Source organism: Phyllostomus hastatus, unplaced genomic scaffold, assembly GCF_019186645.2.
Source record: "Phyllostomus hastatus isolate PE091 unplaced genomic scaffold, TTU_PhHast_1.1 phas_scaffold_317, whole genome shotgun sequence".
NCBI lineage: Eukaryota > Metazoa > Chordata > Mammalia > Chiroptera > Phyllostomidae > Phyllostomus > Phyllostomus hastatus.
In genome coordinates this window covers 729,942-748,744 of record NW_025334023.1, presented here as the reverse complement: position 1 = coordinate 748,744, position 18,803 = coordinate 729,942, and the positions used below count along the sequence as shown (strand labels likewise).

The following is an 18,803-nucleotide window of genomic DNA, read 5'->3' as shown; positions in this document are numbered from 1 at the left end:
ACTTTTTTAAATATAGGACTTGATCATATACTTTCAGACTTGGTGTACTAGACTCTCAAGTATCTGTTATTCATTTTAAATATTCAAAGGTGGGAGTGAGCCATTTTATAGTTCCTTTTTCAAGGAACAAAAGCCAAGTGAAGTTTGAGCCTCTTTTTGGCTCTTTAAGGTATAAAGGTGTTCTGTCCTTAGTTAAGGCCTTCCTAGTTTATCTCAGCCTGTGGAGAGAACCTCAGGCCTGCTATAGGATACTTGCCTGATTGGCTGAATTTGGGCACAGTGAGATGGTTCTCAATCTCTTTTCTCTGGAATTCTGACCAGTGGACAGTCAGTGCCTCGATGAGGGGATTGTGGATCACTATACAGGTAATCTCTGAGATTGCAAGGCATCCAGTGTATGTACTATCTGTGTGTATTTCCAGACCTTTCTCACTTGAGTGCTTTGTGACTATCTGCTTCATTGTATGATTCTGCTAAGAAGTCAGTGAGGAGATTTATGCTTACACATTGGTCTTTTCATGTCTTGGCCTCTGTTGGCAATGCCTGTGTTAGGTGTAAGTATACTTCTTGTCTTCTCACCATGTGCAGAATGCCCTTCAAAGCCTGTGTGCCCTGCTTGGTGGGAGACTCATAGATAAAGTCTCTGGGCTAGAGAAGACTTTGGAGATCATTCAGGTCAATCCCTTTCTGGAATAGTAATCATTCTGAAGGTTCTATGACAAACACGAACTCTTCACATTACCTCTCACAATGGAGAGATTTAGCTCACTCACTCTTGAGAAGAAGAAAGTCTTTCCTCACGCCGAGTTGAGGTCTACTATAGGAAGCACAGGGTCACACAGCCAGCCAAATGACAGACCAGGGACAGAGCCAGATTTATGGATTCCTAATCAAGTGCTTTGTTTTTAAGTTTGCCATATTGTGATGTCTTGAGGCCCAAGAACAGATCCCAACTCGGAAAGAAGATGATTCACTGAGCTGAACAGTGTGCCTCAAGAGAGCAGGGAAGATTGCTGAGATTGTGAGAAAAGGGAGATCTAGTTTGACAGCAGAAAAATCTCAGTTTGAGTTCTGGTTGATACTACAGTAGTCCCCTCTTACCTGAGGTTTTGCTTTCTACAGTTTTAGTTATCTGCTGTCAAAAGCAATCCAAATACATTAAATGGAAAATTCCAGAAGTAAACAATTCATAAGTTTTAAATTGCACGCCATTCTGAGTAGTGATGAAATCTCACACTGCCCTGTTCTGTTCTGCCTGGGACATGAATCATCCCTTTGTCCAGTGTATCCACACTGTATATGTTACTTGCCAGATGGTCACTTAGTAGCCATGCTGGTTATCAGATTACTGTTGTGGCATCACAGTATTTGTGTTCAAGAAACCTTTATTTTACTTACTAATGGTCCTAAAATGCCAGAATAGTGATTCTGGCTATTTGATATGCCAAAGAAAAGCTATAAATTGTATGTATGTATGTACAGGCATGCCTCAAAGATATTGTTGGTTTGGTTCCAGGCCACTGCAATAAAGTGAGTATGGCAATAAAGCCAGTTGTAATCTTTGCTGGTAGAGTGTTTTGCACTCATTTTGTAAAATACACAATATTTTTGAAGCACAATAAAGTGAAGTGCAATAAAACGAAGTATGTCCATATAGGAAAAATCATAGTATATACAGGGTGTGGCACGATCCATGGTTTGAGACATCCATTGGGGGTCTTGGAACTTACTTCTCATGGATAAGGGGGATTACTATGCTGTCTGTGTGACCTTGAGTAGGTTATTTTCCTTCTCTGAGCTTGCTTCCTTGTGTATAAAATACAGAGAATAATCTTTGCCTTTTTTCCATCTTGGGAGAATTATAAATCTCACATAAAAGAGCAGGTTAGAACTCTGAATTCTGAAGTATAATGTAGAAGCATTGGAGAGGGTTGTGTAGTAGTAAATGGACTCACATCCTCTTGGCTGCACAGGTTCGAGAAGCCTTGAGAAAAGCAGAGAAGGAGCTGGAGTCGCATAGTTCATGGTATGCTCCAGAGGCCCTTCAGAAGTGGCTGCAGTTGACGCATGAGGTGGAGGTGCAGTACTACAACATCAAGAAGCAAAATGCCGAGAAGCAGCTGCTGGTGGCCAAGGAGGGGGTGAGACATGCCTTCCTGCTGCCCTTTTCTCTCCTTGCCTCCTTCCCTTTCACCTGTCCTTCCTCCTTTCTGCCTCTCTCTATCCTTCCTGTTGGGCAAAGAGATATCCTGGTGCTGGGTGCTATTTCTTTTCCTAATGTACAGCTCCTGATAATGTCCTAGAGCTTCTGGAGCAGGGAATGAGGGTGTGGGGGTACTTCTACCTGCCTTCTGAGAAAGGTGCAACAAGTGGGAAGACTCTGCCAGCTCTATACCGTCACGGGGGCAGAGTCCTGGTGCGAGAGTATTGTCAGGGGATCCCTGTGCTTCTCTTGATTCCTTTATTTTCTTTCTTCCCCTACTCTTTTCCCTCTTCTTGCCTTCCTTTTCCCTTTCCCATCTTCTCTTCCTTTTTCTTGTGCAGCCTAAGCTGTGCTAGGAGGAGAACCCAGCCACAGAAAAGCATCCCTCATTTTTCCAACTCCTAATCTCTGCTCTTCTTAATCTGAGGGTCTCACCTTTATAGGCTGAGAAGATAAAAAAGAAGAGAAACACACTCTTTGGCACTTTCCACGTGGCCCACAGCTCTTCCCTGGATGATGTGGATCACAAGATCCTAACGGCTAAGTAAGTAGCACCTGTTGCCCAGCTCTGGTGATGCCATCCCATCCTCAGAGTTTGAGGGTGTTTGGGGCTTCCAACCCCAGTTCTACTTCCTAATTGGTAGCAGAACAGCTCTGGTCTCCTGTCCCATCCCTTATCCAGCTCCCACTTTGCTCTTAAGTTTATGATTTAATTGTGTTTCTTACTTACACATATCCCCTCAAATTGTTCATCTAAGAGGCCTGGTCACTTTTGAGCCTCACGCAGCCCAGCCTGCCATTCTCTTTCATCTGTCCTCAGGCAAGCTCTGAGCGAGGTGACGGCAGCACTCCGGGAGCGCCTGCACCGCTGGCAGCAGATTGAGATCCTCTGTGGCTTCCAGATTGTCAATAATCCCGGCATCCACTCATTGGTGGCTGCCCTCAACATAGACCCCAGCTGGATGGGCAGTACACGCCCCAACCCTGCCCACTTCATCATGACTGATGACGTGGATGACATGGATGAGGAGATTGTGTCACCCTTGTCCATGCAGTGTAAGTGACCTTTTGGGTGGGGATGAGGGATCAAGCCTTTGATGCACAGACAGGCTAAGTCATTGGCCACTGCCATGCTTAAACAGCACGTGGAGCAGATACCCAGGAAGACAGTTCAGCTCATGACCTTGGTTAATAAAGCACAATTCGCATCAGAATAGTCCTTTATACTTGTCCTTTGAGTGGTTTTTCCTTGCTTAATATTCTATCTGCCCTTCTAGGCCTATTGCATTAAGTGTGTCTCCCTTCACTCTGTGTTTTTTAAATCCTTTTATTTACCACCCCTCTCCATCTACCTTTATAACAATAATCTCCTTAGTGGTTCATGATCTAAAAATGGCATTTATTTTAACTCATTTGATTTATCTTATTGCTTTTGTTTTTATTTTATATTCCTTATTCTTAATTGCTAAAGTAGAATGGAATGATGTTTCTTTCTGGCTTTTGTGTGAGACCTCAGGAAGCAACAGTTCCTTAAGGTGATAATAGCCCTAAATCCTCCAAGCCAGAAAGACATTCTTGTCAGGAGGGGTCTCCTGCACAAGCATGTCTGGCTTTCCACCTGAACTCCTGGACCTCCCCACCCTCTGTCCTGGGTTTTTCCTTTCCCTTTTCTCCCCTGTGAGTGATAAGAGCTGAGTAGAGCAGGGTTGAAAGAGATAGCACTCTATGGGAATCCTTTAGTGAATGAAGGAACTTATCCCTTGCTGGGATAAAATCTTCTCTGGATCAGAGGGTATTTTACATAAATAGAATAGAGCCTTATTGAAAAGCTGTTGTTCTGGGCCCCTATCTCATGGGTGCAGAAGGGATGGCAAAAAACTGGGGCTGGGTTAGCGGCTTTCCTTCTGACTCTTTAATCACACTGGATTCCAAATCCAGACAGGATTTATTTGTAAATTTCTTCAATGATACTTTGCCTCTGACCAAGCCTCTTTGTCTCCCTGGTCTTATATCTTCTCAGGCCTTTTACTCAAAGGCAACACGGTTAGGATCACTGGCAGGCAGAGCGTGATCCTTGAATTAAAGGCTTCTTTGTTCTTTTGGTTGGGAGGACCCTTCATTAGCTCTGAGTTACCCCTTGCCCCTTGGCCCTTCCCTTATCTCATTAGTGAGCAAGCTGAAGCCCTCTGTAAATCAGATTCTCTTCTCCTTTTGGCCTGGCTGTTGGACCCCAGATGCTGCCTGGTTGATGGGGCGTAGGTTCAGTGACCGCTCTCTCTGCTCAACATCCGCCGGCTCGGATGATCAGTCCCTCTGGAAATACCCGGGTTTGAGGAGCCCCTTTGGGGCTTTTGTTTTTCCAGTTTTTGGAACTAAACCAACACTCCTATCCCCATGGGCCCCTTCTCCTGCCTGTTTCACTCCCCTGCCTACTCCCTCAATTCCTTAAGCACTGTCCCTACTAACTGCAAGGAGGGGTTCGGGGGTGAGAAGAATCAGCCTGCTCAAATGAGGGGTGGAGAGAGAACACCCATGGTGATGGAAGGCTTAGGCTTCTCATTTTAGCCCAGCTAGACAGATGTCCTGGTGGCCCTTCTTCCAGCTGGGCTGGGATGGGAAGAGGAAAGGAAAAATCCTCTCCCTCTTTTCTCTTTTTCATGTTTCTCCCTTTTCCTCTCTGTTTCTCCTTCTTCCTCCCTCCCTATTCCATGCTTCCTTTTCTTCTTCCACTCTACTTTCATTCTTTGGAAGCCACCAGGCTTAGAAGCCCTGCCTCCCCATCTCTCCATCACCATGGAATTGTGCTCTCTCCCTGGTGGCCCTTCCAAGGCTTCTGCCACCCTGTAACTTGGCCTTTTTCCTATTTTTAGGGAGAACACAGGGAGGCCCATCTATCAGGGTAGAGGAGAAAAAACAAAGGTGTGAATTCTGTTTTCAGCTGGGGCTGGGAGTAAGTCCAAGGGGAATGCTCTAGCACATTCCTGAGTTACCTGGTACCCAGGTAGCCCTTTACTGGGCATGGCGGCCATCATCTTCCAAGAGCCTGATTTGTAGCATTGATCCAAGAGCTGGTTCTTTGTTGTTTACATGCTTGTTAGAGGAAATTTGGGAAGTAAAAAGAGTAAATATGAGCATCCATAGTCCCACTTTATTTAACTACCTTTTCTTTGAATCTTCTTGTGAAATTTTAATTTTTATGTGGTCATGATAATGAAGACTGACCACTACCACTTATTGATTGCCATAAACTGTGTCAGGTACTTTAAATATATTATCTTGAAGCCTTAAGACACCCTTGTAAGATTTTATAAGGTAGGCATTAAAATAGGGATGTCAACTGCTCAAGATCACAGCTAGAAGTGGAAAGGCCCAAACTAGGTTTCAAACTAGTTTTTTATATTCCATAGTTCAAGGTATATTTTCTTTTACATAAAATTTTTGTGTCCTTTTGATTTCCCTAAGCATTTTAATAAGCATTTTTATGTGTTTAAAATCTTTTCATAGACAGCATTTTTAATAGGTATATAGCCTTCCAGCTAATACATTCAGTTGGATGTATTATCATTTTCCCATTGTTCCACCTTTGTTTGCTTTCATGCAATTATTAATAATGATGTGATGAACATGTTTGTGCATAAATCCTTGTCTAAACCATGAATTACTTCCTGAGGTTGGCTTTCTAAAAAGGCTGGTTCTTAATGCTCTCCCGAACCTTGCCCCAAACCCCTATCCTACCTTGTCCTGCTTGTGTCCTCCACTAACTGCCTTGTCATATCCCTTTATATTAATGTTGGCCTCCCTCCTTTGGAATTGCCACTAAAACTGACCTGGGCACCTCACTTTCAATTTCCCCTTTTAGAACCCTTGGTGGGAGGTTTTGGGGAAGAGGTGCCCCATTCTTCAGACTGGTCACTAGAAGCCCAGAGTGGTCTCCAGCAGGCATTTCTCCATGGGCAAACCTGCTTGCCTACCAGCCCAAAGTAATCTGGCCCTTCCTCACACTGTCTTCACTCTTCTTGCAGCCCCAAGCCTGCAGAGCAGTGTCCGGCAGCGCCTGACGGAGCCACAGCATGGCCTGGGATCTCAGAGGTTGGTAGAGGGTGAGGCTGGCCACTTCTTGACAAGCCGGGCATCTCTGCGGCGAATGCGCAGCCTTTCATCTGGACAGTCTTTCAGTTCTGAAGGCCACGGGACCAGCTCTCCATCTGCCTCTGCTTCTTCTTCCTGTTCTTCTACCACCACCACCACCACTACCACCACCACCACCACCACCACCACTTCCTCCTCCTCCTCCATCACCACCATCCATGTCCACCCTGTTTATTACCACCAAAGCACTTCCTACTTCCTCCAGATGGAGCCCTACCCCGACACACCCACTTCTGACAGCACCGCTGTGATGCCTGGGCATTCAGAGAGCATGGGGTATCAGCTGTCTCTCTTTTCTTTCTTCCCTTCCTTCCCTTTCTGTTGCCTATACCTTGGCCTCGGCCCACTGGCTGCTGCTTGGTCAGCTATGGGGGTGTGTGCAGTATGGCATCTTCTCCTTGTCCTGTCCTTTCCTAGCCCTGGGATTCCTTAGGGTCAGCCTGACTCCTCACACCTTTCCTCCCTATTGTGTTTGGAGTTTTCTGACTCTAACCCCCTCCCTCATGGTCCCATAGCACTTTTGCCTAAACTATGCACTTTTATATCTGTTATCTCAGTGGAGTCCTCACTTCCTTTACTTCTTCATCAAAGATTTATTGATACCTACTTTGCCAGGCTCTGCTGGGCATGAAGATTCATAGATGATAAGATTCAAGCCCAGCCATCAGAATTATACTCTGACCTGGGAGAGGTACATAAATGATTATGGAACAATTTGCTTAGTGCTATGGGGGTGTTGAGGAGGGAGTGACTAACAGTGTGTTTTTGGGTGGAACACTTCACAAAAGAGATGACATTTGTGCTAACATCCTGTGTACAGTCAAAGGAGAAAATGTATTCTATGCCGAGGTAACATTATGTGCAGAGACATGGAGATTCAAGAGAATCTGATATTTGTGGTTAGAACATTGGATATGTGTTGGTGGGAAGGGGTAGAGAATGAAGCTAGAATAATGAAGGGCTCTGAGTGACGAGGGGCTTTGACCATTACCCTTTAGGCTGTGGAGAACTGCAGAAGAGTTTCTACAAGGAAGTTAATTGGTCAGATTTGCGTTTTAGAAATAACATGTTAGTAGTCTATATAAAGTAAAGAAGGAGACAACAGGAATTTGGAAATCATTATAGTAGAGCACTAGGGGAAGTAACAAGGTCTTGGGGTGGAAAGGAGAGGATTAATTTGGTAACTGGCTGTGAGGAGTGAAGGGGAGGGAGGAGTCTGTGATGACACCTGGGTTTCTAGCTTGGATGACTGAGTGGATGAGGGAACAGGAGAGGGTAAACATGTAGGGGTTTTGAACACGAAAAGTTTGTAGGTGGGACAGGCATTAAAATAGTCACTTTCTGAGCAGGAAGTTAAGGCCCTGAAAGGTTAAATAGTTTTCCCTGGGTCCCATAGCTAATTAGGAGCATAACATAGACCAGACATAGACTAGAACTTGGTTTTCCATTCTAGGATACTCTGTTGGATATTTTTGTCCTTCCACAAGGTCTCAGTAAGTGAATTGGATAAGAATTGGTAGAAGGCTTTCTCCCACAGCTTGGTCTCCCACAGCTTGGTCCCCCAGTAGGGACTGGCCCTACTGATACTTCAAGATGATAGGCTAGGGTCAGGGATAGTAGCCTTGACATTGTCTGGAATAAGCTTAAGGGATCCTCAGAAAGTCTCTCTTCTGTGGAAGAACCTCTCATCTCTGAAGTTGTGACCATGGCCCAACAGGCCTGGCTTCTGGGCTGTAGCCTGCTTCCCCCGTTGCTTTGTTTGGGTTCTGCCTCATTCTGGATACCAGTCTGTCTAGCTCTGCCCCTTGGACCTCTGAATAGTTATCCATGAGGTCTGTTCCTTTTTTTTTTTTTACAAAGGAACTGCCTTTAGCATTATCTTTCAGCAGGGCTGCTCATCTTCATTCTCATTTTCATTTTCATCCAAAAGCCTAGGCAGGGAGACTGCCCCTCCCAAAATAGGTGGAGAAGACTGAGTTTGTGTGGGGGCACTAGGAGATGCTATGAATCTCACGCTCCAAGGCCCAAGCCGAGGCCAGTGGGGAGGTTGGGTGGGGAAGTACCTGCATCCACCTGGCCTGTTCACTACTTAATTTTCTTTTGCACCATGCACCAGAGGATCGTCTCTAAAGGCAAACAGGCTCTCTAGTAAGGTCAGTAGCTTGGGTTGGGAGCCCAAGGCAGCCCAGCCTTTGGGGAGGGATACCACTGGCCTGAATTGTGTCAAAGATTCAGGGAGGGAAGGTGAGCTTGTCTCAGTGGACCTTGTCCCTCCTACATCTACCCAGGCCTCCTGCCATGTTCTTATCTTGCTTTGGGAGCCCCAGCTGATGAGGAAGGCATAGAAAGATGGGAAACACAACTAAATAGAGCTGTCTGGGAGGGCCCCAACCCTGAGACCTCTCTTCCTTGGCATTAGAAAGGTAGGCTCCTAGGATCCTCACCCCCTCAGCCTAGAGGGTCCCTTTCCCAGTGTAATTGCTCCTCAGAACTTCCTTGGCACCATGCTTGCTGGTAGTTCATATGTATGTGGAAAAGGCAGGATATGGAGAGTATCACCTTAGGGCTTAGGGAAACAAGGGCACATTTAGATAGAAGCAAGGACAGCATCAGATATTATGAAACCAAATATTGGTAAACACTAGAGGATATAGCTGAAACAGTATTTGTAGAATGGGAATTGGAGCTGGAATTGTCTTCTGCTATCCCTTGTTTCTAGGAAGGTACTGACTAATGAGGTGGCTGCTTAGTTAACTGTTTTCTACTAAGAATTAAATCTATAGGGTGGGGAAAAAGTAGCTTTACAATGTGAAAAATAATTACAATAATAAATAATAGTACAAGAATAAATTCAGTGTTTCACATACTAACAACTATAAACCTATTTTTACCCATTCCTGTATAATAGCTATGAGCCAACCTCTCGCTTTTGCGTATTTTAGAGGCCTGGAGATCTACCTAGTTTTTGATCCACAAGTCTCTTCTCCAGGTCCTGTGGTGCTCTCCTCCCCCACTCCAGACACTTTCCCTTCAGCTTCCTGACTTGGATGTTTAAGCCCTCTCCTCTGCCTCTACTGTGGGTTCTCAGGCCTCTGGGAAAGAAGGAAGATTAAGGGATGGGCAGGGGACTCCCCCACCACATGTACCCTTTGCTCTGTAGAGACAGGAGGGGTGACATCCAGAACTGGTTCGTGGCCTTCTTAGGAATTGCTAGCTCCTAAAAGGGTCTTGACTTTCTGGACTAGCCCCTGTATGTGCATGTCCTGTGTGTGGTGCCATGTCCCCATAACTCAGCCTTGCAAAGAAGCCTCTCATGTTTGGCCCACATATGAGTCTTTCAGCTTTGCCTGGACTCATCATCTTTATTCCAAGTTCTTTGCCAGCATATTTGATCCTCCAAACAGTTCTGCAAGATAACTGAATTGGTATTTTCTTCATTTGGCCTGAATTGAGGACCTGAAAGGTTAGATGATTTGTCCAAACCTCAGGCAGAGATTTAAATTGAATCACACCTTACGATTTCTAGTGTGCAGCTCTTCTGAACTACTGGTCCTTAAAGGCCAACATCTTGTCTTTCTGAACCTCCCTCCATTCTTCCTTTCAGCAGAGCTTTGAAAAAGACACCACCCTTCCTGCTGCCAACCGACTTTGGTTTGAACTTTGAAACACTTCTCTTGACCCCCCTTTGAAACATGTGAGAGGGTTGGAAGAGGCAGCATTCTGGCCTTTGGGGTGGGTGAGAGATTATTTGCAAGGCTGTTCTAACCATCTCCTCCCCAGCCTGGGTCAGGCCCACTTACTGCATGTATCCTGTTTTTTGGGGGACCTGGCCCAGACTGGATGTGTCTCAGGGTGTGCCAGGAGTAAGTGGGGGAGGAAGGCATGAAAAATGGTGACTCAGAGCAAGATGTGGGTTCTGTATTAGCTTAGGGTTGAGTCATAAGAAATCTAGGCAGCTATGGGAAAGCAGAGATGTTATTGAGGAGGATGCCTGTGGCATTAAAGCTTATGGCTGCTAGTTTAGGGCCAAGCCTTTCATTAGGGGTGGGCCCAGGCATTAGAAAGCTGTCTGCCCAACAGATGATGGTATAATGACATTTGTTTTTGCTTCTTGTCTGTCTGTTCTTTCCCCATCACTCTTCCCTTTTGTTTTTTCCTCCCCTTGGTCCTGCTTCTCCTGTGCCTTTCTTCTTCCCCAATTTTATTCTCTTCTCCCTGTCTCTTCTCTAATTTATCTGAATTCCCTGTTCCGGCCTCCTTTTGGATCCTGTACTGTTGATTTGCTCATCTTCCTTCTGTTTCTTATACCTCTCTCTTTCCTGCATGCCTGTTCATCCTATTTTATCTCCTGCCCTTCTCTTCCCCCTCATTTTCATGCCCTTTCCTGTCTTTTCATGTTTCCTGTCTCTCCTTTTCAACTTTTTCCCTTCCCCCTTCTCCCCCATCCTGTATGTATTCCTTCCTTCCTCTCTGCCTTGTCTTTCAGGGATTTGACCCATTCCGATTCGGAGTCCTCCCTCCACATGAGTGACCGCCAACGTATGGCCCCCAAGCCTCCTCAGATGGTTCGTGCTGCAGATGAGGCTCTCAATGCCATGACTTCCAATGGCAGCCACCGGCAGATTGAGGGGGTCCACCCAGGATCTGCGGTGGAGAAACTGCCTGACAGCCCTGTCCTGGCCAAGAAAGCACTACTGGCGCTGAACCATGGGCTGGACAAGGCCCACAGCCTGATGGAGCTGAGCCCCTCATCCCCACCTGGTGGCTCTCCACCTCTGGATTCTTCCCATTCTCAGAGTCCCAGTTCCCCAGACCCAGACACACCATCTCCAGCTGGGGACAGCCGAGCTCTGCAGGCCAGTCGAAATACACGCATTCCCCACCTGGCTGGCAAGAAGGCCATGGCTGAGGAGGATAATAGCTCCATTGGCGAGGAGGCAGACTCCAGCCCAGGCCGGAAGAAGTTTCCCCTCAAAATCTTTAAGAAGCCTCTTAAGAAGTAGGCAGGATGAGGGTGGCAGTGGCAGGACAGCTTGTCCTTCCTTGGTCTTCTGCCTCCCCTTCTCTGCCTTCCAAGATACCTGGCCCCTAGAGTGGGGCATGGGAGGGGTTGGCCCAGAGGCCTGGGCACTGTAGATACCTGCCCCCCTCCCCCTTGGGTCCTTCAACATTATTTATTAACTGACCACCATGGCCTGCCTGCCCTGCCTCCCTCCCAACCATGGGCTGCTGCTATTGCTCCCTCTCCACTTCAGTGCATGTCTTAGTTGCTGTCCCCTCAGCTACCAGCTCCACCTCTGAGGTCCAGCTTCTGTCTCTGCTGTCCCAGTTTTGAGGTTTGGTTTCTTGTTTTTCTGTCTTCTGCTTTCAGGTTCCTTCCTCTCACCACTCCCCAAGTTCCCCTAGCAGCTAGGGGGGAAGAACTTCTGACACTTGTGCCTCAGATCTACTTCACCCCACCTATGATGGTTCTCTTTGCCCCAAATTGGGTTCTAAGGCCTAATATTTGAGGTTTGTTTTTTGGGAGTATGGTGGGCCAGAGGAAACCTCAGCCTGGAGCTCACTTAGGTCTCCAGGAAGTGAAACCAATTCCCAAAGAAAAAGTTACTAGAGAGTTTTGAAGAGAGGCCAAGCTAAGGGATAGATACTTCTTTTAGTTGGAGGATGAGTAGATGCCAGAGTTGGGGGCTACAAGGCAGTCACCTTTTGTCTCTTTTCACCCATACCTGCCTCTTATCCCTGCTCTCCTGCACTGCAGGAGGGTTTGTCTACAAGAGGTGCTGCCCAAATGCTCCCTAAGCATCGGTAATCCTGGTGCTCAGGACAATCTGCTCCTTAGGCCATAGGAGCCTCAGCCATGATACAGGGATCTAACAGGCCCTGGAGCTGTTGGACAGGATATTGTTGCATTTGAACCAAAAGACAGTTTAAAATTGAAAAAAAGAAATCTGAATTTCCCAAGTGCCTGCACTATATATTCCCTTTGTCAGACCCCATTTTCATGTTACTGCATACCCTGGGCTAGAGGCTCAGAAAGGACACAGCCAATTTAGGGAAGGTTGTGGTTAAGGAAGAAGGTGTAGGTGAAGGTGGCTATGTGACCACTTCCCCCCACCCTTCCCACCCTCCAGACAACTCTCTCCCTTACCTGTTTTTGCTATGGCTGTAAAGGTATTTTCCCCTCTGTCCCACTCCCTGACATGCCTTTACTCTAGAATCCTATTTTGAGCCTGGGGTAGGGGCACCTGGGGCTGGTCTTAGGAGGGGGGCTAGGCTGCAGACTGCCTTGTACCCCCTGGACACCCTCACATGGGTTTTTCTGTGTTATTTCATAAGATTCTTTGAAGTCCAATAAAGCATGTAGGAGATTTTAACTTCTGCTGGCTTTGACTCTCATTGTGTTTTCTGTACTCTTTGTGGCATAGCACACAGGATGAAGAAACTATTTCTGCTTTGCCAAGGTAAAATGAAACTCTAATACACATACCCAAAAGCTCTCTGGGTAGAGTTACCAGATGAAAGACAGGATGTCCAGTTAAATTTGAGTGTCAGACAAATAATAATGTTTTTAGTATAATTATATCCCATGCAATATTTGGAACATGCTATTTTTTTATTTGCTAAATCTGGCAGTCCCCTCTATGGACCATCTTGGCCCTACCTATCCTTTAGCTTCACCTATGACCAATGACTTTTAGAATTATGTCACAGGTCAACAAACAACAAGTGTTGGTGAGGTGGTGAACCCTTGTACACTGTTGGTGGGTATGCAGACTGGTGCAGCCACTGTGTAAAACAGTATGGAGAGTCCTTAAAAAATTAAAAATGAAACTGTCTTATGACCCAGAGATTCCATTTCTTGGGTGTACATATGAAGAAACCCAAATGCTAATTCAAAAGAATACATGCATCTCTATGTTCATTGAAGTGTTATTTACAATAGCCAAGATATGGAAGCAATCCAAGTGTCCATCCATACACAAATGGATTAAAAAATAGCTGTACATATATACAATGGAATATTATTCAGTCATAAAAAAGAAATCTTACAATTTGCAACAGCATGGATGGACGTAGAGGGTATTATGCTAAGTGAAATAAGTTGGTCCTAGAAGAAATACCGTATGACTTCACTTATATGTGGAATTTAGAGAACAATATAAATGAACAAAGAAGAAGACTCACTGATACAGGGAACAGATGGTTGCAAAAGGAAGCAGGTGGGGGGACTGGGTCAAAAAGGTGAAGGGGTTGAGCAGTACAAATTGGTATTTACAAAATAGTCATGGGAATGTAAAATACAGCATAGGAAATATAGTCAATAATATTGTAATGACTACGCTGCCAGGTGGGTACTGGAAATATAGGGGTGAACGCTTTTAAAAGTATATGATTGTCTAACCACAATGCTGTACACTTGAAGCTAATACAAAAAGTATTGAATGTAAACTGTAATTGAAAGATAAAAAATAGAAGTGTTTTCACATGAAAAAATTACAGGGAGACTGGCATCTGAATACATACTGCTAAAGAATTATCTGGCAAGTTAAGGCTTCTCCCTTTACTACACGACTATAAATTAAAAAACCCACACTTTTTTCCTTAGAAAGAAAAAGGAATCATTGATGCTTTTAGGGAGGGGATGCCACATGAAGTTTCATAAAATTCAGTTCGTGTAGCCCAAATCACAAGCTTCTACATCAGCTTTGTATATTATATCTCATCTACTCTTATTCTCCACATTTAGTCACCAAGCCATGTCTATTCTACTCCACACGGCGTTCTTGCTGATCCTGCCTCTGCCACTATCCACTGAAGAAATCTAAAAGCAAATGGGTCTTGATCCGCCCCTTCTCAAAACCCTTCCAGGGTTCCCACCTCCGTCAGGATAAAATCCAAACGCCCTTGGCCTAGGAAAGTCTTTTCTCCCAATCAGACTTAAGTGCTAGGCTCTCTTCTGCCTCAAGAGCCCTGGGACTCCGGCCAGCATCCGGGTATAGATTCCAGGCCACAAGCCAACATCGGACGGCAGTCTCGTGTTATAATGGCACTGTAGTCAAGACAAGAAAAAGCGTTTTTGGATGGTTAGTTTTTAATAGTTATTTCAAAAATACTCGAATCGTTTCAACCCCAGCAAAGACACGCTGCCGAGAGAGGAGTGGCCAGGACTGACAGGCTCTGCGTACTTGGTCCCGTCCCAGGCTCGGCTTCGCCAGCACACAACATGGCGGCGAGAGATCAGCGTTCCCTCTACGCGAGTCCAACCAACTGAAGCACAGCGTGAGAGGTGCAGTCAGCTGGGCCCGCCCCATACTTAATATGGAGGCTGCAGAGCAGCCTTCCCATCCGGTGTGCCCACATCCTCTGCCGCGGTGGGACAGGAGCGGTTTCCGGAGCCCCGCCCACGTTCCTCAGGAAGGTTAAGGGCGACGCTGACTTTCTGTTCTGTTAGTACTGCCCACTGGTCGGGGCGCGGGCAGCATTGAGTAACGTCAGTCGAGCGACGTCGCGTCGCATTTGCGTCGCGGGTGGCGGGAGCGGGAAGGAGATTCGGATTGTCGCGCCTTTGCTTTGCAGAGGAAAGTGCTCTGTGGTCCAACTCAACTCCCTGCGCCTGAGCAGCCCTCAGAGTTCGACCGTTCGCACTCCACCAACCTTCTAGATCCTGCCGGCGCCTCAGCGCTGCAAACCCGTTTCGAACCCGTGCCGCCTCAGCCAATAGCTGCTATGCATGTGATCAAGCGAGGTGAGAGGCCAGGAAGGGGACGGTGGGGTAGTGGGGAGCGGGTAAGGGGACGCAGCTGCCGCCGCCGGAGCAGTTAGCAGCACCCGCCCGCCTCCGCCGCTTCCCGCCCTGCCCGCCGCGGCTTCCCGCCTTGTCAGCCTTGCACGGCCTACGGGCTTCCCTCATTCTCCCTCCCCCCACCGCCCGCTCGGATCTTCAGTCTGCGCCCCCTTAGCTTTGCCATCCAGAGGCATTTCAAAAGAATAACCCCTTCGCCTTTACCGAGTAGTTCCTGGGTGCGCTCAGCGCTTTCCAGGCAGTATTTTCTTCCTCACCACGAGCCCCTGAGGTAGGGTTCTCAGGTCCACTTAACAGATTAAGAAACTGAAGTGCAGAGAGAGGTTCGGTGACTGACTGATGGCAGAGTTGATCTTTCGTGTGGGGTGAGGTAGGGGTGCGGGTCCAAAAAACCGGATTTCACACACCGACATCTCCCTGGAGTTTGCCCGTTATCGGATGGGTGTTGCCATTTGTCCCAGGAGGAGTCAGTCCCAGAGGAGTTTGGGACAATGACTACCTGCTCTTCCCCGTGATGGGAAGCGGTACTGAATGAGGCTGGGGGCGGGGGGGGGGAAGACATCTGACTAGATGGGGTCCGGGACAGCTGGGCACTTGTATTCTTCCTCAACAGTTATTTCCCGTTAGACTTGCTGAGTACCTCGTTTGCGCCAGCCTTTTGCTTGGCTATGTAAAATTAGGAGAGACAGGGAAAGGGCTTAATGAGGTTAGGGGAAAACGAGTAAAACGTACTTCTAACAGAGAACCATGTGAGACAGGTACGAACAAGTTTTGAGTTGAATCGACTTGTCTGTGTTAAAGCAATAAAGAAAGTTATTTAACAACCGTAGGCTCTTGGTAAGTACTAGTGGGCTGACTGGATGTTTGTTTTATCCACTAGGCTTAGTTTCAAAGATGGGACTTTATGCCCACGCTTAGCACTGGACCTGCCATGAATACATGCTCAAAGAATGAATGAGAATAATTATTTTAAAATACAGGATATAATGAGTGCTGTGGGTAGGCAGGTAGTTGATTTGGTTGTGGCTAGGTGGTTTAACTATAGGCAAGAGATGAAGAAGTGGACAGTGGTTGGCCCTTCATCCTGTCTTTAGTATCTTGAGAACATTTTCTGAATTTCCCTAGTCTCCATTTTAGCTGATGAGACCAAAGACCAAAATACATAGTGCACTTTTATTGGTTAAGCCCTGTGATTCAGAGATGTACATCAAGTTTTTTTAGACCTGTAGAAAAAAGGTATGGAAGGATGAGGATGCTCTTATGATAAATCAGTAACAGAGATGAATTGAAAATGTGCATATAGGTTACTGGAGTAGGTAACACCTTTGTGTTGAATTTTTAACCTTTTGGGTCCACTTTCAAATACTGTAAAAAGTACTACCTATACAAGTTCTAAAAGACAGGACTTATATTATTTCTCCAGAGAACATAATGTGATTCAGATGGTTTGGTAGAATCTTTCAGTGTAGTAGTGTTCAGCAAGACTTGTTGATATACAAAATTATACTTAGATTTGTTTATTTTATTTTTAAGTTTTATGTGCTAGGGTTTGTTCCCTTTTTTTGTTTTTGGTATGCCAGTGTAGTAGTAGTTTTTGTTAATTTTAATGTAATTATTCAGAAGGGCAACTGATAACCTTTAAGTACTTACTGAATGCGCTAATGTCTTGCCAACTACTATGAGGGAAACATAAAGAGGGAGAAGCATTTCCATCTTCAGAGATCTTAGGGGCTGTTAGGGACATAGGAATAACCCATATGAATGGAATAATAGATACATTTTTCTCATCTGCTATCTTGAGCTGTTTTTCTTGTGGGAGAGTATCATATTGCTTAAGGAGGTCAGGTTAAAAAATGGAAGTTGAGAACCACTGGAATAAATGCAATGAAGTTGATTGAGTTGTAAAGTGTGTTTTGTAATTTAGTAGTATAGTGTTTTAAAAATTTTGGATTGTAACTTGTGGCAAAAATAACATTTTACACAATGACTTAGTACACATGCATGTATATGTATATATATACATAAACATGAAACAAAAATTTATAAAATAACACCTTCTAAACTGAATCTAAAGCATCCATTTGCACCCTGATAATCTGTCTGCTATTCCAGATTCTTTCTCTTTTTCCCCTTCCCTTCCCCTCCCTGCCTCCCTCATCTCCTTTATAGCCCACTGTATTATTTTACAAATCTGTGTGGATACTGTGCTGGGCACTGAGGTTACAGTGGTGAGTAGGTGCAGATGTTTCTGCTTTCAAAGATCTTGGATTCATGTTTTCCTTTTAAAGAAAGCCCTTATACCTAACTGTACTGCTCAACCAATAGGATTTGAAATTTAAAATTACTAGGAAATGAAGCAGACATCTGTAGTGGACTACTAACCCAAGATATTGGACAAGGCCTATATAATCTACATCTTCATTTTCCCTTTTTTCCTTCAGTTCCTTTGCTTCGGCTCTTTCCGACCTCACAAATTTTCCCGTTTTTCCTATAATTCCTTTCCTTCTTATCTCCAAATAATATGAGAGGCCAAGTGCTAACAACTATAATACCTACTTCCTTTTGCCTTAATTTCTGTCTAGGAAGATAACAACATTGGGTATCTTTAAATCTATGTCACAGGTCAAAATGTGTAACTGGCTACACACATAGTCAAGGATGTTTAATACCTGGCGATGTCTACCTCAGTAAAGGTACTAGATTTAGAAAAAACACTTTTTCATTGGGAAGACATTACAATAAATAAATACATCATTAGACATTTTTCAACAATCTGAGAGGAAATTGCTGGGGCTACTGCCAAAACAGGAAAAATCTTTAAATTATCTTGTACAGTCATCTTAGACAATAGAATTGTGCTTGACCATATTCTAGCTAAACAAGGTGGGGTTTTGCTGTTGTTAACATTTTTTTGTTGTACTTAGAATAAAACACCTCTGGTGAAATAAAGATAAAACTACATGTAGTCTAGGCACAAACCAAATGATTAAATACAGAGCCCACCGACACTTCATGATTCTTTAATATCTTCATCTGACTCATCTCAGGTATGGCCTCCTGTTTCAGATCTATTCTGCAAATTACACTTAGCATTTTGTTTGCTACTACAGGGATTTTTACTGTTATAAAACTTTGTTTTGCACAGCTTGATATTATAAAGACAGCAGGCACTCTAATAATGGTTACTCAGCATTTTGAGATGATCACCAAGGCCTATGAGACTTCATAGGAGAAACCTCAAGAACTGCAGAATATGTTTGCCCTTAAACATGACAGTAAAGTCTTCTTCTGTTTTGATGCTGTTGTTCAAATGCAGCCTAAAGCTCCTAAGAAAAAAGAAAACCTCTTTCCCTCCTATATGGGACATGACATACTGGGAATGAATCTTCCTGGTGATGAGGGACCAACAGTACTTTTAACTGACCAATATTGCTTTCTATTTTTGATACCGTTTTCCCATTTTTGACATTGCTACCTGTTTTTAATGATGCTCTCAAGGAAAGATCTTGATCAAAAGGGGGAAATGTGAAAATAATATATATGGAGCAGCCCTGGCTGGTGTAGCTCAGTGGATTGAGCACGGGCTTCGAACCAAAATGTCTCAGGTTCTTTAATTCCCAGTCAGGGTACATGCCTAGGTTGTAGGCC

General features: G+C 45.1%; 2 protein-coding genes across 4 annotated transcripts in view; both read left to right on the top strand.

The window, feature by feature from the left end:
• The window catches only part of STIM1 (stromal interaction molecule 1), a 180,401-nt gene extending 167,675 nt beyond the window's left edge, over positions 1 to 12,726 (top strand). Inside the window, exons 8-13 of one of the 3 annotated variants that reach the window (XM_045817897.1) lie at positions 1,974 to 2,141; positions 2,647 to 2,747; positions 3,024 to 3,259; positions 4,438 to 4,530; positions 6,226 to 6,292; positions 10,839 to 12,726. In XM_045817897.1, coding sequence (XP_045673853.1) covers positions 1,974 to 2,141; positions 2,647 to 2,747; positions 3,024 to 3,259; positions 4,438 to 4,530; positions 6,226 to 6,292; positions 10,839 to 11,355 — 1,182 coding nt within the window. In that variant the 3' untranslated portion in view covers positions 11,356 to 12,726. Of the gene's footprint in view, positions 1 to 1,973; positions 2,142 to 2,646; positions 2,748 to 3,023; positions 3,260 to 4,437; positions 4,531 to 6,225; positions 6,629 to 10,838 lie in introns of all 3 variants that reach the window. The other 2 variants (XM_045817896.1, XM_045817898.1) reach the window with 2 other exon arrangements.
• Positions 12,727 to 14,834: 2,108 nt separating this feature from the next.
• Positions 14,835 to 18,803, top strand: part of RRM1 (ribonucleotide reductase catalytic subunit M1) — a 46,949-nt gene continuing 42,980 nt past the window's right edge. The window contains exon 1 of the mRNA XM_045818258.1: positions 14,835 to 15,098. Within this exon, the coding sequence (XP_045674214.1) occupies positions 15,080 to 15,098 (19 nt within the window). The 5' untranslated portion in view covers positions 14,835 to 15,079. The remainder of the gene's footprint in view (positions 15,099 to 18,803) is intronic.